General features: G+C 48.9%; 2 protein-coding genes across 3 annotated transcripts; one reads left to right on the top strand and one right to left on the bottom strand.

Moving 5' to 3' along the window:
- Positions 1 to 1,060: 1,060 nt before the first annotated feature.
- On the bottom strand, positions 1,061 to 11,755 carry RBM18 (RNA binding motif protein 18). The gene is made up of 5 exons (XM_065035500.1): positions 11,643 to 11,755; positions 6,170 to 6,296; positions 4,872 to 4,958; positions 3,042 to 3,127; positions 1,061 to 1,668 (listed from the first exon to the last, which is right to left on the bottom strand). The coding sequence occupies exons 1-5, from the start codon at positions 11,753 to 11,755 to the stop codon at positions 1,509 to 1,511; spliced, it is 573 nt and encodes a 190-aa protein (XP_064891572.1). The 3' UTR covers positions 1,061 to 1,508.
- On the top strand, positions 11,597 to 25,581 carry MRRF (mitochondrial ribosome recycling factor). Of its 2 annotated transcripts, none has more exons than XM_065035491.1 (7): positions 11,597 to 11,774; positions 12,780 to 12,970; positions 13,405 to 13,560; positions 14,786 to 14,904; positions 17,246 to 17,337; positions 22,783 to 22,942; positions 24,444 to 25,581. In XM_065035491.1, the coding sequence occupies exons 2-7, from the start codon at positions 12,805 to 12,807 to the stop codon at positions 24,519 to 24,521; spliced, it is 771 nt and encodes a 256-aa protein (XP_064891563.1). In that variant the 5' UTR covers positions 11,597 to 11,774; positions 12,780 to 12,804; the 3' UTR covers positions 24,522 to 25,581. The 2 variants fall into 2 exon arrangements, with proteins under 2 accessions (XP_064891563.1, XP_064891562.1); XM_065035490.1 differs by lacking the exon at positions 11,597 to 11,774 and adding an exon at positions 11,830 to 11,965.
- The last annotated feature ends 318 nt before the right edge of the window (positions 25,582 to 25,899 follow it).

Genomic DNA, 25,899 nt, shown 5'->3' with positions numbered 1-25,899 from the left:
ATAGGGATACAAACTGGCAGTGATACTACTTGTGTCTTTACTCAGGGAAACAAAAACTAGAAAGCAAATATCTAACAGCACAAGACCTATTTTTGAACAATTCAGGCTTTGAACAATCCATCACGCACACACAGCTCTGTCCCTGACGCTCAGTCCGGGAGCAGGAGGGCTCTGCTGGAGGTGTCACTGCAGGAATACAAACCTGTGCTGTGCCAGCGAGCAACACCTGCACATGGAAACCAGGGGCTGGCTAACCATTACTTTCCTCCGCTTGTTTGAGACCACTGTCAGCCAGCTTGGGGAAGCAACCCTGGAGTGAACGTGAGGTAAAGATTCACCACTGACAGGATTAGAGAGAGCAAACAGCAGCAAAAACCAGACCGGTGTCTGCTGGACCCGAGTGCACACACTCCCCAACACCCCCCTTGCACACGCAGCCACTGCACGTACACCAAAGAGAAAACACAGCCAGACGTTTGCTTTTGCCCCCCTCAGATTTCTACTTTGCAGATAACTTTTAGGGGGAAAAAAAAAAGGGCTGCAGGTAAAATGGTTTAAGCAAAATGCCGCCCATCAGACTTGTGAATTACGCACCCAGGACAGGTAATCCCCAGCACAAACGCTTGTGCCACGTTACACCAAGAGGCAACCGACGGGCTTCACCAGGCAGTAACACCAGCAGCCGGACGGGCTGGTGGGCGAACCCCGAGGTCAGGTGCGTGGCAGATGTCTGCGAGGCTGCAGGGTCGTTCTCACGCTGTCACATCTGGTTTAGGAAGAGCTACCACTGAAGGGATTACTGAACGCAAACATCAGATGCGCCACTGCTGCGCAGAAGCTTAGGGCACAGCACAGACCTCGCGGTGCGTCAAAACACTAATTCCTACATGGAGACACACACCTACAGCCCGAAGGACACTAGGAATACCTGGGCTGTGTCTTATCTTAAGGTTACTATATCATGAACTAATACCTGAAATTTTGCAAATCAAAATGCAAAATAAATTTTCTTTGGTGCATATAAAATATTGCATGCAGTGCTACTAAAAGTGTTGCAAAATCTATTTAAAATGAGTTTTATTGAGACGAAAAAGTTTTCCGCGGTGACTACAGAATGTTCATCAAAACTGAGTGCTTCCCCTCCCGTTAAAAAAACCCACAAATCGGAATACTTTTTGTTCCAAAACACTTTAAAAAGTAATCAGTTAAACGGAGTATTTTTGGATGTGCTTTACTCCATCCACTAGTTACCGTTTCTAATCTTGCTAATGAATGCACACTAACAAGAGGCTGTCTGCGTGTTCAGCAGAGGCTTTGAAGGGAAGCTACTTCTCTGAGCAGCGCTGGGCTGCGCGGCAGCGAGGAGCGCTCGGCAGCTCACCGAGGTGCCGCGGACGCCCTGCCGCGCTCCGCCGGCGCATCCCGCGCACTCGACACAGTACAAAAGCGTTGGAGGACTCCAGGAACACAAAGCACTGTTTCTTGCTACTATTATCCATTCATAAGCATCATCTTCTAGACTTCCAGGCAGCTCTGGAATAAGGAGTAGTCCTTTTCTTATCCGACGGTTTGAAGTAAGAATAAACAGGCGCTGCTGGGTATTCGGCATCTGGATTTTCTGCCATCATTTTCAGCTTGGCTTCAATGGCCTTTATTTTTGCACTGACACTGGAAAGAGGAAAAGCAGAAGGGAAATTGAGTTTGATCTGAGCATGGAATCAGACTACAGCAATCCAGAGGTTTTGTTGACGTGAGAATACTGAGTCACACAAGGAGGGGCCGGGCAGCCCCCGCTGCTGCATTCACAAGCCGCGTGAAGATGGGAGGCAGGAATCTGCTGCTTAAAGCCCACACTGCTTCATTTCAATCCCCAGCACAGATTTGCTGAGACAAGGTCCTCCAAGATATATCACAGCACCACAAAATAACAGTCCTTGCACCTACTCAGCACTTTCTTGAGGACAGTGAGCGAGACAAGTAGACAACAAGGCTTCCTACTCCATGTAAAATGATGTCATTTGAAGAGGTCTGAGCATGTGCAGCAGAGCGCAGCTCAGACGAGGCTGCTGGAAGCAGCAGAGAAATGAAAGCCAGACTTCCTCCCAGCTACAAGACCGCTCGGGATGGGAAAACCCCAGACTCTAATTAGGTCAGGAAGAAACATTATTTCAGCATTAGCAGGGTTTATCCCAAAGGGAGAAGCTATCCCAGGTTACACCCCAAATTCCAAGGACTTTTGTTCTTCATTGTCCTCCACTGGGTACAGAGGAACATTCCCTTCTCTGCTGCGGCTTCCTGCAGCATCCAGCCTCACTGGAACAACTCCTGTGTGCCCCTGACACAGCTGACAATCTGCACAACTCAATCTCTGCTCGTTACTTCCTTGTGTGTTACTTCTGAATTCCAAGTTCATTTTATCTGTGGGCAAATTCATTATCCCCTGTCCTGGTTTCTTTCAGGGTTCCACTGACGGAACACAGAGGAAAAAAAATCACATATCCTTTCAACCCAACTGTATTAGTAAAGCAGCACTAAATGTTTTAGTTAAACAGAGGGTTGGAGAATTTTACCACATCCCACGGAGAAGACCAATACCTACCAGCCCCAACAATGGCAAAAAGAAAAGGTACCATCTCTGATTTTGTTTTAATTTTTTACCACTATAATAGAAATGCTTGCTCACAAGAATTTTGCTTGATCAAACTACTACAGTAAAATACCTCTCACTGAAATTCATATGAAATGTGCAAAGCATATTCTCTCCAAATGAGCTCCCGTGTTACACATTCCCAGTTCCTCTCCTCACCTCTTCTCCTTCCTACTGCCCCAGCAGCTTCACATTAGAAAATGAACTTCAAGTCTGAAGCAACCCACACCAAACGAGTTACTCTGCAGCATGCTGCCCTTCTAAAACCAGCTTGCTGCCATGTTAGATATTTAGCACAAACATAATGCCAACAACTCCAGATCTCACTGAATCTGAAGAGTCAGTTCCTGCCTCTTGCGCAGTTTGGTCGCCCCTCAGCCCCCCCATCTCCTACCTGAGGTTCGACTGGGGCGGCTCCGTGCTGGACGATGGCTCCAGACTGATCGGAAGGATCTTCTCGTTTTTGTTGTGGTCATATCTCTGTGAACAAAAGCAAGGATTGAAGTCAGCTGGAATTACGAACAGAGGAACATTTGCCCACAGATACACTTTAAAGCTGGATTAACATAACCTCATATTTTGTGCAGTTTTTGCTAAGAATTGTTTTAGTGGCCAAGCACTGAAACAAATTCCAACCTTATTCGGTTAGTACCAACATGGAATGTTGACTCCAATACTGAACACTTAGGTGCACTGTACTACGGATTCCTAAACCTCATCCTGTCTTACCACTTCTTGTTGCCCTCTATATAAAGCATGAAGCAAAGATGGTACATTTTAAGGTAACTACTGTACTGTATTGCTATGCTCTTTATCCAGCCGTCGTGCAGTCAGAAGGTAACTCAAGCACACGACTGCACAGAATCGCACAGCACTGGGAGACCAGTTAGGAGCCCCCTCCTTTCTGTAGAAAGCAGCTTGTGAGTGTCACCTCTGTGAGCAACGGGCCTCCTGAACTCTTCGCGGTGCTCTGCTTCCTTACTTCGCTTGGCACAAAGTCAGGCTTGTTTTTCAGCAGAGCTGCTCAAACTGAGTGTCTGGTAAGCCTCGGCCACTCAACTTAAAACTACTTAGCACGGCGCTGGTGTTGTCTAAATCAAACACTTGTTACGATCAGCCAAAGTTTTGTGTTCTTATATCTTCCCGTTCACGATCAGACAAAGCCCTGCAAACTGAACGAGTTACCTGTGGTGTTCCCCGCGCCCTGGCCGGCCAGCGCTGAGCTGCCCGCTGCACCCCCAGCTGAAAGTCCCCGCGCGGCCCGATGGCTGCCCAGGCATCCGGAACACGCGCTGCTCTGGGAGCCACAGAGCTGACCAAAACAGAGCCTGGATGTGCTGACAAGAGCCTGCAGCTCCTGAAGCCAGTAATTAAAACAACATGGTCTCCTTTAATGAAGAAACCTGCTTTGGCTTTTTTAGCATCCAAAACAGATGCACTTGTGTACTTGATAAGAGAGAGGGGAGTAAGCTGCTTGTGGGATAAACACCACATGCTGAAAGCAAACCAGTCAAAGGGAAACAGCAACAAGTGGCTCCCCCCACCTCTCCCCAGATCCATTTATCTGCAAAGAAAGCTATTCAAAATAAATTGCTTTATCAAATACCAGACAGTAAATAACCGCAGGAGAAACAAGACAATCATTTAAAAAATTAAAACAGGGGCATTCCAAGAAGGTACTGCCCGAGTTAATATTAAAAACTTGATGTTTTATGCAACAAAGCAAGCAATAAAAGGATATTTAGCTTAGATGTGAAATATGTTGCTTTAAAGTCAGAAGTAATTAGGGCTGATGCCACATAAGTGCTTTCAGAAGTAGAACAAAGTACTTGGTAATGGGGATTTCCATGCATCTCCTATCCAAAAAGGAGTAAAATCATGAAGGGACGGATTCAGACTTTCAGCCAATCACTCACTAACTTTGGGAAAAGCTGAAACACGGACATTTATACGAGTAATTTGTTCCCGCCCCTCTGATCAGAAACTCCCTTATGAAGAACATCAGATTAAATGGCCTATTCTTACTCCCAGCTCATCCAGCACAGTTTAGGTAGACAAGAGAAGTGGTAGATCCTTAATAACCTTTCTGTAAGAATTGTTTCCTAGAATTGACTGAAATTATACTGCCAGGCTAAGAAAGCCTTGGTAAGAATTGTTATTTTGATATTAAAGTTTTTCGATTTTGCAAATTAAAAGCAATTCTTCCTTACAACAAGCAGCTCACCTTGACTTGCGCGTGTGCCCACCGCACCACCAGTTTCTTGGAAAGGGCCAGCTTCCCATTGAGACACTGGATCGCCTTTTCTGCTTCCTGCGCAGGAAGACAGTTCAATAAACAAACCCAGTCTTTAGTCAAAACCGACTCAGACATAAAGAGCCTTTTTTTCTTTGTTAGGCAGCCTTCTGTAAGTACAGCCAACTGACAGCAAAGAAAGTTTATCCCACTGTATCCCAACCCAGGAATATCTTCAGAAGAGTCCAACATGTGAGCAGACAGACTTTTATCAGCCTTATTGGTTTATTCTTTTACTTGGTTTTGGGGAGGAAATGTGGAAAACAATCAGTTTTGAAAATACCAAACAGAGAGACCACTGGAACAGCATTCAGAGGGAGGTTTATGCTACAGGAGCTTCTCTAGAAAACACTGTGACTCATTACAGTGATTACCTGTGTCTCATTAACACTGGTCTATGCCTACTCTGGATCCTGCTCATCCACACCAGGGACATTACCACTTGGTCCTGTTCTAGGCTCAGCAGTGGAATCCCAGTCTGGGGACTCTCCCACAAAACTCGATTCACAGCAGCTGAAGATGTATGTTGCAATGCTGTTCCACCTTCCCATTAATCATTTTCTAGAGCTAACTCACCACATCAGGGCTCTTCAGACATCCTTACTGGCAAATGCACAGCAAAAAAATGAGGTCATGCAAACACAAGCAACCTCCAAACATGCTGTTATCCCTAACTTTTGAACAAATTTAGCAGAATTATGACAAAATAATGACAAGTCTGTTGCAGGTCAGCATGACTTGAAATTTCTACTTTGAAACAAGAGCTAAAACCCCAACTGTGCAGCCAGGGGCAGTTCACTCCAGGATGCTGCTGATGTGTCATGTTGTACATCTGGCAGCATCACACAAGTTGGTGCTTGTGTATTCATGAAGCCAAAAGAAAACACAGGAGCACTTGAGAGCAGTTCTGTCAGGCTGTCTGGCAGGCTGATCCAGGCTCTACGCAGATCACAGCACTGCTACAGTACAACTCCATGAGCTCACAACAAAAGCGGACCAAAGAACTGGCCCTTTCCAATTAGCGCTCAGGAAAAGTCAGCACAGGAGAAAGGAAATCACTATTGGTTCTTCCAGGAGCAGTCACAGAGTGGAGCTGTTAGAGCCAGTGTGTTTGTGTAGACAAGGTATTTAGTTTATCCCTTCCTGTTTAAGCTTTACATTAACATTAAAAAAAATATTGGGAAAGAAGCCAGTCATTTAAATGAGAATTTTAGATAAAAGTAACATACCTGTTTGGTTTCAAAGTTCACAAAACAGTAACCCCTCGGCTGCCCCTCCAGAGCACCAGACTTGTGAAAGAGAAAGTCAAACTGCTTTACTTTGCCAAACTTCTGAAGGAGTTTGAGGAGGTGGTATCTGAATAGGAGAGAAGACATTGATGAAAACTTCCACCAGTCCCAAGATGAGGAGACAGAGGAACGCCCTGACACACACACGTATCACAGTCAGTCACACGAGCTGTTTGGTTGTGTCACACGTGTATTCCCAAACACCCACCGAGCTGGGTGCCCTGTACAGTGACCCTTCAGCGTCCACAGCTCTGAGCTGCACTGCCAGTGACTGCTCAAAAACCCCAAGGAACAAAGTTTCCCTCCTAGCGGTGCCAGCTGAAGGGCATGAAGAAGATCTATTCATAGCTGGCTTCTGAGCAACCACGCAATGGTTTGCTAGGAGTCTGGGAGGGCTTTGCCTCCTGCCTCCCTACATCACACCTACTTTCAAGCATAAACCTTGGTCCCCCCATCACACAGAAAAGCAGCCACGTTCCTACTTGCCTGGCAGAGCTGGGGAAGCAGGAAGACAGAAGAACGAACAGAACAAACTGCAACCAGGAATAGACAGTAGACCAGGCAAAGAGAGGCACCAGACAGACCCCAGTATCATCCAGGCCAGACCTGCCAGTGCTTGTGGCTCAGACAGTTTTCAGGGACAGGCACATGAAAGTCAGAGACTATTTGGCCACTTATCTTCCTGCCATCCAGTTGGGAGTGTGCTGGTTTTGATAAAACTGGGAAAAGTCAGAGTAAATCTGTCTGCTTAGTATCTAGCGCTCTGAGCAACTTTAAATACGGAGCACATTTGCTGTACAAGCCACATCTAATCCTGACAGTTCTTTGCAGCTTTTCTGGTTCCCCAGATCAAAGTGTTCAACACCACCAGCTGACCCAGAAGGCAAATGACACCTGTTACTACTTCACTGTCTGATCCCAGCTCTAGAGTTTAAGGATTGTCTAAGGGTTTAATAAGGGTGTCTTAGTCTGGACTCATCTTCTTCTGATCAGTTGTACAGCATTTGTTAACAAGCCACATAGTCTAAGCCTAATTTTCTGCTTGCAAGATGACACTCAGCACTCTGAGCCACCCAGGCATGCACATGGAGCACCAGGCACTGGATGAGACCTTGCACGTCCAGATATCAATGGTCAGCAGTGGCCCAAGATGGCCAAATGCACCAAGCAGCTTCAGGGACAGTCCAAATAGGAAGGACAGAGAACATTTTTCCTAATAAAGCCCGATAGGATGTTTGAGAAGGGCCACAGCCCTTTGTTAAGCTTCAGGAGCCAGGCAAGAAAGTTCCAGGAATGTGAGTCATCTCACAGGATGGTCACGGTGGACACTCAGGATGTGCACTTTTAAAGAGGTGAAGGTGCAGCAAGTGTTCAGATGAACAGCGCAGAAGGGCCAAGTTATCTCCCATGGGGACAAACACATTGTAATTGATTATGGAAGGCTTCCTACAGCCTTCGGAGTACAGACAAAGCACTGTGGTCTTCCAAGGGGCCTAGGAAGCCTCAGGCTCTGCTCAGAAGGCAAGGGAGACAGAAAAGCAAGAGCTAATGTATAAAAATAAAAGGGAGTTGGTTACACAGTAGATAAGTTTCACCACTGCACCTCAAGCTATGAACATGCAGGCACAGACGTACTGGTAAAAACACTAACTTTGGAGCCATGTGATGCATATAAAACCCCACACACTGAACTTTCAGAGCATCCAGAACATATGAAGGCACCTCGGGTTTGTTTCTGTAAATGCATCACTACAAAAAGCACTCGCGAGTTCAGCAGTGTGAAAAGAAAGTCCTTGCCACAACTAGAACGCTGTTCCCCATCAGCAAATTACAGAGGCAGTAGAGGAGCAACAAGGATTCTCATCGCATTCTGTTCAGCAACAACAAAACCCCCGAGCTCCCCTGCTAAAAGGAACCCTCTGTAGCTTTTTTTGGTCTGAAAACCTCTGTATTTAAGTAATACTCTTAGCAGCAAAGTCACAGTTGTTCCTTTAAAACAAACTCCATTAAGAGTCTTGATGCAACCTATGTAATCTATTTTACTCAAACTTTAGATCACAGATGATGCAAACACTATTTTCCAACCACGGATGCAGTTTTTACAACTGCAGGTCACCTACTCTCCATGGGACAGCTCAGGACCGAAGTCTCGTGTAACTAGAAGTTCCAGGCTGTATGATTCATTATTGTAAATATAATGAGGGCATTAACAGTAACTTGACAAGTAGTTCTCCAAGCCAAGAGGACTGCAGTCCTGAAGGAAGATCTGTCACGGAAAACCTTAAAAAACAAAAGTGGTAACATGTAAAAAGCTTTACTATGGCAACAACTTGGGTTGTCCAGAGCTTGGAAGTTATTCACACAGATGTGGCCCCGCTGTGCTGTACAGATCACCGCAGCCAAGCGCAATTTCCACTTCCCGTCATCTGATGTGAATGCGAGACAAGCCAGCAGCTCCCCCATTTCCTTTTCCTCCGCTCTTCCTCCTGGCACCCCGAGCGCTATTCAAACGCAGGCACGGCTTCCTCTGAACAATGCCGTCCCAAGGATACCGCAAAGGTACCGGGCCACATGCAAAACCTATTATTGCAAAGAATTTTGCCCCACTGGGAGTCAGTAGGAGTCTGTAACAACAACTTATGCACACATTGTTTTCTGGGTGAGACTCATCAAGATGGGATCACAGACAAGCAGCAGAACAGCCAAGGAAGTTCAACACCCGCTCTTTCATACCTGTGGAAAATGAACGGTCATTCAAGGGCTACTAGAAACTAGAGAATACGTATGTGTAATTGTAGAGCTGGAAATGAAGTTTTTGCCTGTCCAGAACGCTGAGAAGTCTCAGAAGGCTTTACAAACAGGAATGGGCAGAGGAGGCAGTCCTGCTCTACTTGCCACACAGGAGATGTAGCTAAAGTATAAGGAGACAGTGTCCTACATCACGAACGTTTGATGTGCTTGTGCTCAAACGTGTACACTACCTATTAACTCTCTTGTGCTTGATTGCAGTTATAGGTTGCTCTCTAAACAGAAGTCTTGGATTAAATCAAGACTTTCTGAACTCATTTCTGCTTGAGAATGTTACAATCAGTTATTAACCCTGCTAACAACTCAATCAACTTTACTCCGTCTTAAACAAATCTAACACCTTTTAAAAAAAACAGATAAAAGCAGCAAATGAAGAAATAGCTGTGCAGTTTTCAGGTATTTGTTTTTAGTCACGTGATTACTAAACGATCAACAGGGATAATTCAGATGAGCAACTATGAGCAGAGATGTAAGCCCTTATTATGAGAAAGTAAGGGTAAAGACAATTTATAGAACCTCACTTTCTCTACAATGGGAAAGTGTTAAAAGGAAACTCCTCTTTTTTTTTATTCACAAGAAAATGGAGATTACAATATAGTTTGCAGGAGAAAAACAGCCATTTTTTAAAGCAAGACACAGAATTATAAGGTCTGAAATACACAAGCACTGTCATTCATCACCGGGCACACTTTTAGTAGCATGGAAGCGCTCTGGGTCTGGTGATGCTGGAGAACAAAGTGCCTTGTCCACAGCCGTGACGCTGCTCCCACCCCAGCTGCCCAGGGCACGCAGCTGCAATAGGTAATTCAAAAAGGAACAGCCCACCTGCGCAAGAACCCAACTGAAACCCACAAAACTCACCTTGCCCAGCCTATGAAAATAGTAGATTTTGACATACAAAGCTATTACTTCTCTGGCCTAGATTTGGAGGAACAACCTGGACTGAAAAATGGTAATTAATGCAGAAACCACCCAAAGCTGAATGGCTGAAAAGCACAAAGCATTAATGATTCTATTTAGAAGCTATTAGGAGACTGCTCTGTTAAGATGAACCACATTTAGAATAAAAACCAAGCACCTGCAGACACATAAAAAGCAGCAGGAAGAAAAAAGTATTCCATGACAGGCATATACAATAGTTAATCAAAAATGCTTGTTTCTTAGAAGCGTATAATCCCAAAATTGTTTTGCTTTGGGTTGTGGGTGGGTTTTTTGTTTGGTTTCATTTTCATGGGGTTTTCTGTTGTGTGTGTCCTGGTTTTATTAAAAAACAGTTTATCTTTTAGTGAATTTGCCTGTCAGCTAAAGCCTTATTAGCTGTACTTTCCTGAAAAGCTACATACATGTTTTGGTAGACACAGCAATGGAATGCGAGGTCACTGATAAGGATGGATGGACATCCCGTGAGAGGAGCAACGTGAAACAGGTCATCAAAAACTGACCAACTAAGTATTACATCCCGTTCATATGATACTTCATATACAAGTGGGAGATCACAAGGATCTTGTCCCTTTTTCCTCATGGCCGACATTAGGAGAGGACCCTGTGAGTCGTCCCTGCGAACTGAGGCCAGTGACAGACTGAATCCAGCTCCGGTTGGCTGCAGAGTCCAGTCCAGGACTCCGGGTGCCGCCCCTGCAGTTGCCTGGACTTTCAAGATTAGGTTTGTATATTTTGTATATTATTTTCTCTATTTTTATTAGTAGCATTAGTGAAACATTTTTAATTTTTCCAACTCTCTTCTCTCTGTCCTCCTCCCCCTCCCAATCACCTGTCCTTAGTGGGAAGGGGGGCAGGAAGGAAGAGGGGGTTAACAAAACACCTGCCACGGTTTTATTGTCACCCTGCAATCAAACCTCAGACAGTGTGCCTTTTTGGTTTTTGTTTATACATAACCTACTGATTTTTCAACACACGATCCAGACATTGGGCAGCAAGTCACTATTCCTTGACCATGTGGCTGTTCAGATACTATGTCTGCTCAGAACATAATTATGTATAGTCTGCAGAAAACACAAAATGCACACACATGCGATTGACTTGTGCACTCAGCCACCATAAGCAGCCAGTCCCACCACTTGTCTGTTCAATGTACATCCCACCGCTGACACCAGCAAAATAAGGAAATAAGGCTCTTTGTCATCCTGGAATTCTCCAACCTACAATTCTAACACTTCCCTAGTTTAGAAAACCAAGACCTTTACAACCCCTGGACGTCCAGCCGAGCAGCAGCTCGTTGAACTGCTGTGGGTCGTGGTGTAAGCGCCTGTTTCTGGGTCCCTTAGTCCGTGGGGCCAGCGCAACCCTGGAGACACCCCCAAACACGCACCCCCCGACTGTGACCTGTGCCACAGCGGGGACCGGAGGGGCCGCCGGCGGTGGGGGTCACACCGGAGCGGGGAGATGCGGCACCGCCCGGGTGCTGCGGTTGGTGTGCGGGACACGCGGTACCGGGTAACGGGAGGGGCGGTGCCGCTGCTGGGGGCGGGGGGAGGCGGCGCCCCTGCGGGCCGGGGGGGGCGGGGCCGCGGAGGGGGCACCGAGAAGGCCCGGGAGGGGCCGGGTAGCAGCGGGCCCGGGGCAGCGGCGCCGCTCGGTCACTCACTCGGTGATCTTGGGGTCGAGGTTGCCGATCCAAAGGCGGTGCCCGTCCTGTAGGGAGCCCTCGGACAGGATGGACGCGTTCTCCAGCGGCAGCGTCTGGCGCGCCGGCTCCATGGCTCTGCGGAGGGCAGCAGTGAGAGCGGGGCCGGGACGGGGGAACACAGCGGGGCCGGCCGGGGCCGCACTCACCATGACACCGGGGACCGCGCGGGCCGCGGCCGCTTCGTCCTCCCGCAGGCCTCGCCCCGCCCTTGGCGCTGTTTAGTGACGTAACGCCGGGGCGCGGCCCGATGACGCCAGCAGGCGCGGCGGGGTTGCGCGACGGTGAGCGGGGCGGCGGACACCGGCCCTCCCCCTCCTTCCCCTTTTCATTCTCCCCCTCCCATTCGCCACCCCCGGCCCCGGCCCCGGCCCCGGTCCGGCGGGCGGGGCGGCCCGACCTTCCGCGGGGCACCGGGGGCGCGGGGGGGGCGGGACCGGCGCGTCCTGAGAAGAGCGGGCTGGGGCCTTTGTGCTGGGGGCGTGGTCAGATGGAGGGGCGGGGCAGCACGCGGGGCGGGGCTGTGGTGGGCGTGGCCTGTGCGCACGTGCGGCAAGGCCGGGGGGCGCGGGGTCCCCGCCGGGCCGGGGGCAAGGGGACAGCCGAGCGCCCGGAGCGGCGGAGCGGGAGGCCGGTCCTTCCGGTAGCCGCCGGCAGCAGCAGCTTCCCGGCTCCCGCCGGACATCGCGCCCCTGTCTGAACGGACCCGCTTTTCCGTCCGTGTTTGTGCCGCTCTGAGCACGGCAGAGCTGTAAAAACGCCTCAGAGCCCCCAACAGTCCCGTGTGAAATAAATCCGGTGAACGTGGAGGGGCTGAGCACCCCAAATGTCGTGTGACAGTTTCTCCTGGGCTGATGTGCAAATCCAGGCTGTTCTGCTTCGCAAACGTGGCTTTTGCGTCCCAGGCCCCTCTGTGCAAAGGCCACACAGATCCCGCGGTAGGAGCTGGCTGCCACCAAGCCCCTTCCACCAAATTCAGCCCTTGGTCTCTGCAGAACACCCAGACCCGCTCCCCACGCCGCTGGACTGTCACCTCGCACCAAGCAACACTGCTGCTTTTTAGCACACAGTGAGCTACCTACCTTTTCTCCTTTCCAGGTGAATTAGGGAAGAGCTGTAAGCAATGGCGATGACACTAAGATGCTTCCGTCGCCTGCCCTCCCTGCTGCATCGCTCTCGGTTGGCAGCGCTGTGGGGGCCACCGCGGGCCCCCCCGGCCCCGCTCCCATCTGGCTGCAGCCACTGTGGCCATCAGATGCTGCTGAGCAGACAGCTAGCTACCAAAAAAGGTAACGGCAGCAGCCTTTTTCCTAGTGTTTGCAACCTCAGTACGTTGCCAGAATTTCTTTTCTTATCCCTTTTATCTCCTGTACCAGCACTGGTCTAACTCGCGCAGGACGCAGCTCTGGAGAAGCTGGTTTGCTGGTGTTGCAGAGTGCAGGAAAGCTCAGCTCTTCCCCTGGGAGAGGAACCGCGTGGAGCTGCTGCTGTGCTGGGGCTGGGGTGGCAATTGTCACAGTCCGGGCTGGAGTCAGTGCCCACAGTGTGACCTACAAATATATTTTGGCTTATGTGCCAAAGTGCTGGGCAATTTACTCAATAAAAGATACAGTTAATCCAGTTCATCTTAGTTCTGAATCCAACAGGGGTTTGATGTCTTCCTTCTACTTTCTAATGCAACAACTAACTGTTGTCAGAAATTGATTTTATTCGTGCTCTGCAGCTAAAGGTAAAGGGCAGACTCAAGCCAGAGTGAATATCAGTGCGGCCCTGGTTGAGGATATTATCAATTTGGAGGAAACCAATGAAGACATGCAGGCAGTGGTGGAAGCTCTGAAAGAAGATTTCAGCAGAAATCTGAGTGTTAGAACCTCACCAGGTTGGTAACTTTCTCATGTGATACTCTATTGCCTGTAAGTAACGATACCAGTCCCAGTAACGGAGAGCGCTGAATTTTTCAAAATTGATTTTATTGAGTTATTCACTGTGCACCCAATTACTACAACTTTGACGTCCCCAACTAAAGGCTTTCTTCACCCTGAGCTTGACCAGGAAGAATCCATTTTTGTTAATAGCTTCCTGGAAATAGCTTTTGTAAGTGGGAGATGTCAAAAGTGTCTAAGTGAACTGTTTGCAGATGTGATGAAGAAGCAGGTTGTCAGCTAATGGTGCAGTAGGGCAGGAAAAATCCAATTGCCATTAAATTAGCCTTTTGGAAATTGCCATCAGGCTGGTGTCTGCTATATACAAACTCTTTTTGCTCTGTGTCCTTGTGGTTAGTGACCTTTATGAGCCTTCTTCACTTAGTGAATTTTGTGTCTTAGGAAGAACTGTGAATATATTTGCCTAAGCTACAGTTACTATAACACTCTGAACATACGGATTTATGACTAGTATCAAGTTTCAGGGATAAAATTTAACATTAAACAATGACCAAATTTGAATCATTCACCACCCCAGCTCTGGCAGGGGCACTTCAGTCTTTAATGGGGTTGGAGAGCGTAGCTCAGTCTCTTAACTATTTATTTTAACCATAGGTATTTTTTTTAATTGCACTGATAAAGTACCTCACGTCCCATGTGCCTTTTGGCCTGTTAACATTTTGCAGCAGAAACTAGAGAGCAGATTAAGAGTAGCTCAGGGAGAAACCGAATACCTTAAATTAGTCAGTGTACTACACCTCCTCTTGGGACCTGGGAAAAGAGACGAGGGGTTTAAGAGAGCACTGCTAAGTTAAAGACAATAGTTGTCTGGGTTTTCATAACAACATTTTGATTTTCTTTAAGTTCTAAGAATTAAAAAATAACTATTTCCTTTTAATTCATAACAGTCTTGCTTGTTTTCCTATTCTAGTAACAAAAACAAACGAGTTTTGTTTTTGCGCTTTAGAGTAGCACTGAAATATTTAGCTTGCAAGTACCACAGGGGATGCATGAACACAAACAGCACCTGAAGGCTGAATAAACACGTGGATTTCTTTTTCTTTTGTAACATCTATATTTTGCATACCGGAGGGGAAGTGGGACACTGCCTATGCGTTATTCTTCAGCGTTGCCGTGAGCTGCTGGCACATACTGAAACTCCCTGTGTTTGGTTGTTTTGAGGGGCCCTCGATCACATCATCGTGGTGACAGAAGACGGGAAGTTTCCACTGAACCAGCTGGGGCAGATCTCGCAGAAGTCACCACAGCTCCTTATAGTGAACATGGCCAGTTTTCCAGAGGTAAGGACACGCTGCCAAAGGTGTTGCGAGAGGAGATAATGACAATGGGTCATTTCGGTTCCTTATGAAGACGTGGCCATGCACAGAAACAGACTTGTGGTTGGAATAGTCTGGATTTGTGCTGGGACACCATTAAATTCCTTTAAAACTTATTTATCACCAGGGCCAGTAACCCCCCTGAGCGCTCATGGAAGAAGCTGCTGACGTAGCCTACAAACTTCTGCAAAGCCACCCTGGTAGGACTAAGCCAGGCTTGTGCTAAGTGCTGTCATGGGGCCTGACTTAAGCTCTGCTGAGGTTTGCAAGCACCTGCAGGTCAGAACCCGAATTAGGTGCTTTGACCTATCCCATGGGAGGGCCAACTTCCCTTAATTTTCTGCAGGAGTCCTAGTTAGACTTGGCCCTAAATGAGGCAGCAAATCCAGACCCCACCTTAGGATCAAGTGCTAGCGGTGCCCTGCAGCGGGCTCAGCCCAGAGCAGTAAGGAGCCCAGAGTTAGCTGCTCATCCCACTCCAGGGCTGGAGGGTTGCCAGAGCTTATCTCTATTTATTTTGCAAAGGCTTTCCCCAATTAATTAAGTCAGCAAAGTCTCAGGAGGTCAGTATAAGGCACTTGATGCCTGAGTGTTTCTTAAAGCGTACCCAGCGTGTATCATGGTGTGAAGGGTGACAGCCCCTCGTTAGCGAGTGCCCCAAGGTCCCTCGGAGTGCCAGAGCTGAGAGGGACGGGGACGTCACTGTGACATACCCCATGTCTCAAAATGAGAAATGGGCACGTGAGAAACGAAATACCACAGTATATACCATTGCCTACATTTGCTTTCTAAGCCAAAAGACCATTTTTCATTTGAACTAGAGCTAAAACTGTTTATCTCAATGTAGTTGCTTTATACCATAAGTGTTCCACGGATAGACTGAACTCTTTAAAACCATTACACACACGTTCACTTGCTATCATTACTGACAGCATACAGCCAGTGCCTCGTGGCATTGGAAAACAAATAAAAATGCCTGAAGAGTCTGGGAAAGAAAATAATCATAGCAAAGGACTTGCTGGGTCAAATTCTGTTTGCCCAAGAGTTAGAAAAACAGATAGGACGATATATTTTAAGCATGGCTATTTATTTCATGGGCTGCAAAAGGCTGGGGCAATATTGCAATATTTGCCCCTTCCTCTATATCCTCCAATATGTCTGTTAAACAGCAGAGCTTTTGCTGAGCATTTCCTTCCTACAGAGCAAGCACCGTCCATAGAATAACACGTTTACATTCCTAACAAGCTGAGATCATCTTGGTTACATTTTCTCTGCCCCTGTTGTGCTCTAGAGGACAGCACTTATGTCTTACAAAACACGAACAGTCATTTTGCTCAGTGATGTCACACATTGGGGACCTAAACAACTATGCAGAGCTTTATTTTGTGCCTCAGTTGACAAAAGCTGAACTTCATAAATATAGTCTAGTGCAGCTGCCTGGAGCTAAAGGTGAGGATGGGAAAGGGCATCAGAAACAGCAACGCACCTTGTAGGAAATGCTGCGTGAGTGCCACAAGAACACAGACTCGCTCTGTCTTGTTATTGTCAGTGTCGAGAATGAAGCGACCTGGCAGAGCGCTGCAGAGCTCCCGGCAAAACCACCGTTTAACCATAAATCCTGACATTCTGCAGAGGTGCACCAGTGCCCTGGGAGGGGGAAGGAAGCCGTTTAGTCACTTTGCAGCTACCAGGCAAACCTGCGCGCCCCACCTTTTAAGCAGAGCAGAGTGTCAGCCAGCAGTGATGGAGCTTTGAGAAGTTAATCCAAAGTAGTAAGCTGTAAAATAAACATAGAGCTGGGCACAGGCTCTATTTCCCAGCCAACTGCTACTGCCCGGCTGTAATGTGGTTAGGTTGTAGCACTGAAGTGGTTAAGTTAAATAACATTTCTAAATTGGCACTGTGTGATTTCTAGTGGGAAACATTCAACTGGAATTTTTAAATGCTCAGAATCTTTCATCTCCTTCGCCACAGTCGGGCTATGCCTTGGGAATTTGTTGCGGTTTCACTCTGCATTGCCTCAAACCATTGAAATAGTTTCAAAGAAGGAAAACAGTTTTCTTTTGTTGTTGCTTCCCTTCCCCGCTCCCCCTCTTTGTGCCCCCTACCCCGATACCGAGCGCGGCCGTAGTTTCCCACTCGGTTTGATCAAAGCTCTCCGCACCAATGTAACTTCCTGATCTTACTGGTAACAGAAGTAAATGTTTCCATGTTCCATGGAGATGGATTGCCAACTATTGACAGAGTTCTGGCATATGGGAATGATTATTTCCTAATTCCCTTTACCTTTTGATCTGTTTTACAGAGCACAGCTGCAGCGACGAAGGCTATACGGGAGAGTGGCATGAACCTGAACCCAGAAGCAGATGGGACGATAATTCGGGTGCCAATTCCTAAGTGAGTATTGATGGCAGCCTAAGTTCATCACCACGCAAGGTAACGCAGTAGGTTGCAGTCAGTGTCCTTCAGAGGGTGAACACACACAATTGCTGTAATGCTGTGATCCAGCTGCTTTCCAAAAAAAATCTGAGCCTCTAAGAGCGTCTAGTGGAAGCTCTTCCAATTATCTGAGCTGTAAGTCACCACATTTTGGCATCTGGTGGTTGGTCTTATTGTTCTTTATCTTCCCTGTGCAGGGGAGAGTTGGTCCTAGCTGGCTGCAGCACTCCGCAAGAGACAGGGAAAGGCTTTTGGAGCTGTATTGCCGTAATTCAGAGGCTGATTCTTTGCTGCCCTGCTGTAAATTCCTTGAGTTAAACCAGCGCAGAGCAGCAGTAACGAGCCAGTAGTGTTAGGGGTGAATAGCACCTTGTTGCAGAGAACACTAAGAGGAAGCAATGAAGGAAAAAGGGAGGAAATAGATAGCTTTGGCTAAAAAAATCCACCCTTCTCGTGTCGTACATGTTGTGTAACTGAGGCTGCAGAGAAACTTTGGTGTGGGGCTGACAGAGAAGCCGGCTGCTGCTGGCACAAACTGCAGCATCGCTGCCCTCACCCGTCATGGGTGCTCCCAGCCCTCGGGTGAGGCAGGAGGTGCCACCGCGTGAGTGCTAAACAGAGAGTGGGTGCAGCGAGCGAGTCGCTGCTGTGCGTGCATGTTCGGTCCCTGGGACCGGGCTGGGCCTTCCGTGGAGTGGGACCCCCAGCAGGACCCCTGGCACTGTCCCCGCGGCGCAGGGCTGCAGACACAGCCCGCTGCAGGGGCAGTTCTGCTCGGCCCAGCTTTGCCTGATACAAGGAAAATTCACCAGTTCCTGCCGGTGCTCGGACCCTGCAGCGGTGGAGCCGTCTAAATACCCCAGGCAGATGCGGATGCACACGTTCTCACACCCTGGGGTTACCTGGCACTGGGGGGCTGCAAACAGCTCCCACAAAGGGTAAAGAACGACTCCCGCGAGGGGTGAGAACGGCTCCGTGCTGCCTGTGCGCACACCTTGCACGTGTGCTGCGTTTTACGGGCAGGTGACTTCCAGTAAAGATGAGCCAAGTATTTCTCGTGCTTTAGATCTACTCTAAAAATTCTATGGAATTTCATCTAGCGGTTTGATCGGAGAAGTCTAATTGCAGCTTTCCGTTGCTGTCGGTGAGAGGGAATGACATTATCATTCTATTTGCTGATTTTCTTTTCCCTGTGCTCCCTGCCCTTCCCCCATTCCTCAGGGAGGAGGAGGAGGAGGGCACCATTATCTTCATAATTGCTGAGGCTCCCGGGTTGCTGCACAGTGGTTTGATTGTTAATGGGCACTTGGGTCATCCTTGAATATGAATTGCAGGGGAGGAAACTCCGAAACTGCAAATCCCAATCTTAAAAAATATATATTGTTTTTTAAACAAATGTACATGGTCTCTCACTCTCTTTTGCGGTGCTGCAGAGCGAAAATGGGTCTTATTTCCCCAGGGAAGATCTGCCTCGTGTGCTCCCTCGTTCCTCTGCTCTGCAGGGGTTGCGGCTCCTTTCTCCTTGGCTGGTTGGCAGCCCAGGGAGTCCCAAGTTAAGGAGGTTTTTGGCTTGGGACGCATGTCCTGCAGATCTGCTGCACGGGTACGTCCGTCCCGTTTGCTCACCCGCTCCTTAGTAACACCACAGGTTCTTCCAGAGTTCCATCCACTTGTCAAAAAGACAAGAAGACTGTTTCAACCTTTTAAAACCTCCTAATGCAAAGAGGGGTTGAAATAATCAGATTCTGCTAGAGGCCTCTCTTTAATACCGCTGAATGACTTTTTCTGATTTTCTAAGCTTTTCATTTTCCAAATTCTAAAGATGTTTATGAAGGAAAATAGAACAGACAGATGCAGTGAAATTGCCAAAATTACGGCAGGTGTGCAAAATAAGCAAACAAATCAGAAACGAAGAGACAATACAGTTTCTGCAGCAATGGATTCTTTCAGGCGGGAGGCACAGTAAAAGCAAACTCAGACCTCAATTGTCCTCGCCTGTTATTAGAAACACTTCTTAGTCTGACCTGTCAGCTGGACACATATGCATCGTATTTTGCCTTACGCGGGTCCAGTGCTAAAGAGTGTTTCAACTGAGCATTTTAAAATGGAGTTTACTTTGCAGTATTTATTCTAATAGTTTAGTTTTTGCATTGCAGTTTTAGCAGAAAAAATACACTGCTTTAGTTTGTGTTTACTTGTGCTTCCTGCTAGGATCCCCTCTGCTCCCCAAGGCTTTCGCTTGTTTGTGTTGCTAGCTCTGCATAGGCAATATTTATTTGTATAAAAAGTATCCTCTGAGGGTTTAAAAAGAGGAAAAAAAAAAGAAAAGAAAGAAAAGCAGCCATGGGAACATTTGTATTGGTTGATCTCTTGGCCGAATTTGACCTGACCTTGTGTCTTTTATGGTATTGCCTCATTTTTAGATTCATCTTTTTTGGACCCATTGTGTTACACTGGATATTGTTTGTAAATCAGTAATATTTTTACACATGCTTTACTGAAAGCCAGATGACTCATTTGAAAGTTTAATGACTCATTGTGAGCTTTTTTTCCTTTGCCCTTTAAGAAATATGCGCAGATACCTACTATGGGGAAAAGAGACTTAAAAAAATGACTTTGAGAAAACCCAAAGCTGTTTCTGAGCTCATCACCAGAAGTCTCTTGCCTGCTTTTTGTTGAGCAATAGATGTTGCACCCTGTGTTTATCTGCAATCATGCATGCCGAGTATCTAGTTAAGCCTACTTTCCTTTAACTGATCCCTCTCCTTCACAGGAAATTCCTAGCGTTTGAGATACAGAAACTATTCTTACCCACAGAAACGTCTTTGCGCTGGAGACGAGACGTGGCCGCTGTCGCGCTGGCTGCGCGGGGAGAGCAGCACCCGAGGGCTGCGCCGCTTAAACCGCTGGGTGCTGGGGGAGCAGAAAGAGAGGAGATGTCACCCGTGGGACCGCGGGCGCTTCTGAACTCACCAGGCTCCATCCCGATCCCGGCAGGGCGGGAGCATCCCTGGGGAACCGCAGGACGCAGGCTGCTGCTCCTCGGGCTGCGGGGAGAGGAGAAGGGACTGCAGGCGGCTCCTCGTCCTTGTTCCCCACCTCTGGCACCCCTTCCCCAGGTTCACGCATTTTTTAGCTTTAAAGGTGGGATAAGGCCAATGGTTACTAGACAGAAAAGCAAACATATCTAAGAACAGTTTAAAAGTCCCAGATCTGGGGGCAGGATTAAGCAACTGTCCTTAGAAACCATGAGCCTGGCGCGCGTTGATGGATTTCTTAACCAGAAACAGCATCTGCTTGAAAAAGCGTCCGTTTCTGGCATTGTTGGTAGCATTGCTGAGAATTTACACACAGTCTGGCTGGAACATAAAACCCACTGAGAAACTCCACGGCGCTGCGCAGTGATAAAAAGAAATTGGTGTTAATAAAGACAGACAAGGAGGCATGAAAGCTGTGACCCCGTGCCAAGAAGCATAGGAAATCTGGCAGCGCTGCGTAAACAAAAACATTTCCTTAAAGGCTCGGCAGCCCCAAGCAGGCGAGTGATACCCTCAGCACAGTTCGCAAAAGCCGAGCGGGGAGGCGAGGAGCTGATGGGGAGCTCGGGCTCCCATTGCGGGGGCGGCCCCGCTGCGGAGACAGGAGAGATCTGCAGCTCCCTCCTCCGAGCTGAGCAGCCGGGATTGACCCCCAGCCCCCCAAAAAGCTGCCTGAGAATCTGACCTCACGCGGACCTCTGGTTGCGAGCCGGCTCTGCTGGCTGTGCGTGTGCCGCGGGACCTCGAACTCGAGAAGCCCTAAAGGCATCGCTGGTGGGATGCGGAGGAAACCACAAGTCACCCCGCTCGCTTCTCGTGAGGCGTCCGGGCCAGGCTCGAGCCTGCGCTGGCCAGGAGCTCCTTGCCACATGTGCCATTCACTGGCCACCTCCCCGCTGTCCCTCAGTGGGGAGCAGGATGGGCTGGGGGGACGAGCTGCTGCCTGCGGTTACCCCCAGACCAGGGACACTGGGGACAGGTCGCTGCTCTCTAGGTCTGTCAGCTTTTCTAGCAATCCTGTGCTTGCTAACCAGTTCTGAGAAGCCCGTTCCCTCTTGCACTGTGCAATAAAGATCGCTGGCGAGAGGCCGGTGTCTGCAGACATGGACGAGCGCTCGGCTGCCGGGGGAAGGGACCGAGGGTCCGATCCTGCCCCGACAGCCTCCCCGTAACACACACCCTCGCCCCACGTTTCCTGAGCTCTGCAGGAAGAGTCCTGGCCTCAGTGTTTTGGTGACCCAGGCTGTTGCAGCCAATTTCTAAATACTCCTGTGAAATGTTTATTTTGCAATATCTTCTGCGAGCAGACGGGCGCTCTCCTGCTAGCGAGTCTCAGTGAGCACGCCAGGGTTTTAATTCTCAAGGCGGTCTGGAAACTTCAATAGCCATGAAAATAATTAAAATATTATTGTTAAGCCCTAGCAGTTGGTGTTGACAGTGATCAGCTGTAGGTGCTGGAGCATTACCAGAGCTGAGGTGACACGTCACCCATTCCTGTGCCACATTCAGATGGCCAGACTCCCTCATCACCTGCAGTTTTCAGTTTGGGATGGAAAGTTGAGGGTTTTCTTATGGCACAACAGCAGTAACCAGCCCTGCATTGGCAGGAAGGTGGAGCTGAAGTTCTCCTGGGCCGAGTTACCTGTGGCTGGTGTGTCCAGCATCATCCTCATGTCAAACCAGGAGTTCACATCATGTTGGTGGAAAAGCCTTATGATGAGCTGAAATAAGTTTAAGTGAAATATAAGCTCTGCGGCTTGCAGGTGTAGAACTGAGGCTCTCGAGTTGCAGGGAGATGACACGGAGTTCCAGGCAGGGATGGAAGTTGCCTCCTGGCTTGGCGGGATTGCACTTTTCAGCTCCATCTCTCAGGTCTGGAGCTGGACTTTCCCTCTTTTCCCACAGATGCTTTGGCAGCAGAAAAAGGTAAAGTCTGAACATCGTAGCATGACTTTCAGGCACTGTGGTGACAACTATAGAACAAATAAGACTCGGGCCAAGTCCCTCAGCTTCGGGCTGTGCTGGGAACTTTCCATTCCAGGCTCAAGACTGGTTTAACTGGGGTGCACCGCCCTGACGATGCTGCGCAGAGGTGGCCCATTCACTCAGGTGGACCAAAACGAGATAAAGCACATCCTGAGCTGTTAAGTTCCCCTGCCCCTGTGACACAGTGTCCATGCAGAGCAAAATATCTTAACACGGTGGCTTTGGGTGTCCCCGCGCAGCCTGGCTCGGTGGCAGCTCTGGCTCGACCAGCCAGGGAGGATCGCTGCATTTACCCCAAGTCCATCGCAGAAAGTAAATCTGGGTGTGCTACACATGACACTGTTTGCTTTTGGTGTTTCTCCTTTCCCCTCACTTCCAGGGTAACGAGGGAGCACAGGGAGAGCCTGGCCAAGCTGGCCAAGCAGTCCACCAACAAGTCCAAAGAGGCCCTGAGAAAGGTGCGAAGCAAAAGCATCAACCAGGTCAAGAAGTTCAAGAGCAAAGTGTCTGAAGATACCATCTGGCTGCTGGAGAAGCAGGTAATTTTGGTTTTGTTTCCTTCTGCCATCTCATGATGTTTCCAGCTCAGTGCTGTGTGTCCCAGCCCTTGCTGACAGATTCCCAGCGCTAAGGACCCGGCTGGGGAACGGGTGGCCCTGGGCTGAGTTTTTGGAGTTGGCAATGGCTGCCTTTTCTCTCTGAGATTTGGGGGTTCAGTCTCAAAGCCAAATTTGTGATATGAACTGTTGTAAACTGACACAGGAAAAAACAAACGCTCCCCAAAAGCTTTCATACTACAAGGGACTTGCACAAACCAGCTGAACTTGGGCATCAAATCGACCCACCTCTGTAGCTTTACCATCATCTACACAGGGCCTGGCCACTGCACACCAGCTGGTGTTAATGAGGATTGTTCCAGTTTGTTATTAATGAAAAGGCTAGCAAGATTATCTCTGTTAGGAGATTTTTGGCTCCAGTTCAGGAAAATACTTAAGCACATGCTTAATTCCCTAAGAGCAGATGTCACTAAAGTCAATTACTTGGGCATAAACTCAGGCACAAGCCTAAGTGTTTTGCTGAGTTGATGCCTGTGAAGGCAGGCCATTACTTTTTAGCTGTTTGTTTATTAACAGCTAAAGTTAGATACATTGCAAATGCTTCAGGACAGTTCTCTGTGTGCTCACAAAAATAAACATTGATATACAGAGCGTTTGTGCAAGCAGGAAAAATGGCCATGCTATTGTAACTGAATCCTGTTGGGAAGCAGTTCTCCCAGAGCACACAGATGTTTCTCTGCATTTGTAGAGGTAGCGTCTCAAGTCTCATGTTTGCTTGTACCCCAAATTTTTCAGCTTGTGGAAGGGTCATCGTCATATACCTCGGAAGCAAATGCGTCTTAAATTGGTCCTGTAAAACTAGAGTGTAAGACCCCTCGATGTGCTCCAGCCTCTATCTGCACTTGCTTAAATAAGTGCCTGCACATTTTGGTCCTGTTTACATGCTTGCCATGTCCATCTGGTGCTACCAGGAGACCTGATCCCTGGGCAGGGCTTTAGCAATCACCACTCATTTCTTTTTACAAGAAGCGAACAGATCTGTTACTTGATGTGCGAGTTCTTAGCGTGTACTACGGCTGTGCTCCTGCTGTTACCTAGTTGATTCTAATAGTGGAAAGGTGGCAGGAGGTGAGGAGATCAGCCCTCTCTTCTCTGGTGCCAACACCAGCCGGTCTCTAACTCTGCCTTCCCTTGAAGTCATTCTGTTAAATAAGCACCTGACCAAGCTCAGCCAGGAGTTTATGTTGTGCCTGTTCTCAGAGCCTTTGACCTGTCCCTGTTCTCACTGTGCAGATGCAACACGGGCACAGAATCACTGAGGGCTGGTGGGAGCCCCCAGGAAGAGGCCATTATTGCCCCAGCACTATTTTGGGTTTTAATTAAGACTTCAGGCTTTGTTTCAGGAGGTGACCCAGTCACTGCTTTCCCTTTAAGCGCTGGCATCACCTGGCATACAGCTCAGACTTGTGTTATGTTGCTGCAGATCCAGCAAATGGCAGACAGCGCTGCAGCGGAGATGGACAAGCTGCTGGCCGCGAAGACCAAGGAGCTGCTTGGATAAACATCTTCCCGACGGACACACTCCTTCCTCGAGCAAGGACAGACTGCCACCCGCCCCTGTGGCCACCCCAGCGCCATGGCAGCAGCCCCAGCTTTGGCTGCTCCAGTTCCCCACTGTGGACTGTGCTGGAGGGAGGGGGGAACTCTCCTCGCTGTTCTTCATCCGGGTGGCAACAGAACTGGGTGAACTACGATTAACAATAAACTAGCAGGAAGGAGGGCTGGAGGCTGCTGGGGGGGCTCACGGACACTGAGACACTGGAGGGGTGGCTGCCCCGCTCACCTCACACCGGCTCACTCGCACCCCAGCGAGGGAAACCTGTGCTGTCCCGTTGCAAACCTCGGCGTTTATTTTTGCTTAAAATAAAGTCAGATATGGAGGAGCAGCCTTGGGACAGCCCGTTCCCGGTTGGCGCGTCCCCTCGGGTTCCTGTGTCCCCGAGGAGCCCATGGCCAGCAGAGCTGCCAGCAGCCTGGCCAGCGGGAAGGACCCAGGGAGCTCAGCACCAACCGGTGCCGGCGGGCAGGGCAGACAGGCTCCATGCTTCCCTGGGATAGAGAACTGAAACCTGTGCTGTCAGCATGGCTGTTTTAGCGTGAACCAAGACCAAAAGCCAACACAGGAACTTTCCAAACCCAGCATCTGCCCTCCCTGACCAGCAACAGAAGGCCTGTGCAAGCTACTGGTACCACATTTTAGGGGGTGGAGGAGGTAGAAGCAGAACGGGGTCCCGAGCACATCGCACAGCTCAGCTCCACCACCAGCAGGTACTTCCCGGCGCCTCCCGGGCCATGGCCAGAGGGAAGGTGGTGACCAGCACCGCAGCCCCGCACCAGCATCTGCGTTCAGAGAGCACCGAGTGCTCTGCAGTCCTTAAATAAACAACTCCCAAAAAGTTAGTTTGTGTGCAGTGGGGAGGGGGAGAAGGATGAAGGATTTGCTCTGCTAGGGCCCCACATGTCAACAATTTCTCTGCTTTGTGTATTTTGGCCAAAGCGCTTGCCATGATAAATGAATAAAGGAAAATGGCGAGCCCAGGGCAGTTACATGGCTCAGTAAATTGCTTTCAGCTGATTACGGCATTTCTTTTGACATTTATCAACTAGGCTTTTTTTGCTGTTGTTGCAGCCTCGGCATCCCAGCAACAGCCTGGGCTGGAAGGGTTTCCCTGGTACCTGCCCGGGAGCGGCTGAGCTGGGGGTTTCTCTGGGCCAGGGCAGGTGGAGAAGCTGCTGCAAGCTTGGGTTTAGGATTGGGCTTGAGCTCAGGCTCAGGCAGGGCTGGCACTGCCCACGGGGCTTCACTGGCCTCTTCCCATTCTCCAAGTCCTGGAGGCAACGGGACAGTGGAGGGGTGGGCTAGGGGAGCAGAGGAATCC

The sequence above is a fragment of the Columba livia genome, chromosome 19, assembly GCF_036013475.1.
Source record: "Columba livia isolate bColLiv1 breed racing homer chromosome 19, bColLiv1.pat.W.v2, whole genome shotgun sequence".
In the NCBI taxonomy this organism is placed as follows: Eukaryota; Metazoa; Chordata; class Aves; order Columbiformes; family Columbidae; genus Columba; species Columba livia.
The sequence above is the reverse complement of the archived record's forward strand: the minus strand, read 5'-3'. Positions and strand labels throughout refer to the sequence as shown.

Bases quoted from the DNA above. Each gene is read 5' to 3' on its own strand.
- MRRF (XM_065035491.1), top strand. From the start codon at position 12,805: ATGGCGATGACACTAAGATGCTTCCGTCGCCTGCCCTCCCTGCTGCAT. The intron at 17,338-22,782 runs GTGAGTATTGAT...CCTCACTTCCAG, and splicing joins ATTCGGGTGCCAATTCCTAA to GGTAACGAGGGAGCACAGGG. The intron at 22,943-24,443 runs GTAATTTTGGTT...ATGTTGCTGCAG, and splicing joins TCTGGCTGCTGGAGAAGCAG to ATCCAGCAAATGGCAGACAG.
- RBM18 (XM_065035500.1), bottom strand. From the start codon at position 11,755: ATGGAGCCGGCGCGCCAGACGCTGCCGCTGGAGAACGCGTCCATCCTG. The intron at 6,297-11,642 runs GTGAGTGACCGA...TCTCCTATTCAG, and splicing joins CTCGACCCCAAGATCACCGA to ATACCACCTCCTCAAACTCC. The intron at 3,128-4,871 runs GTGAGCTGCTTG...TTTTGTTCACAG, and splicing joins GGGCACACGCGCAAGTCAAG to AGATATGACCACAACAAAAA.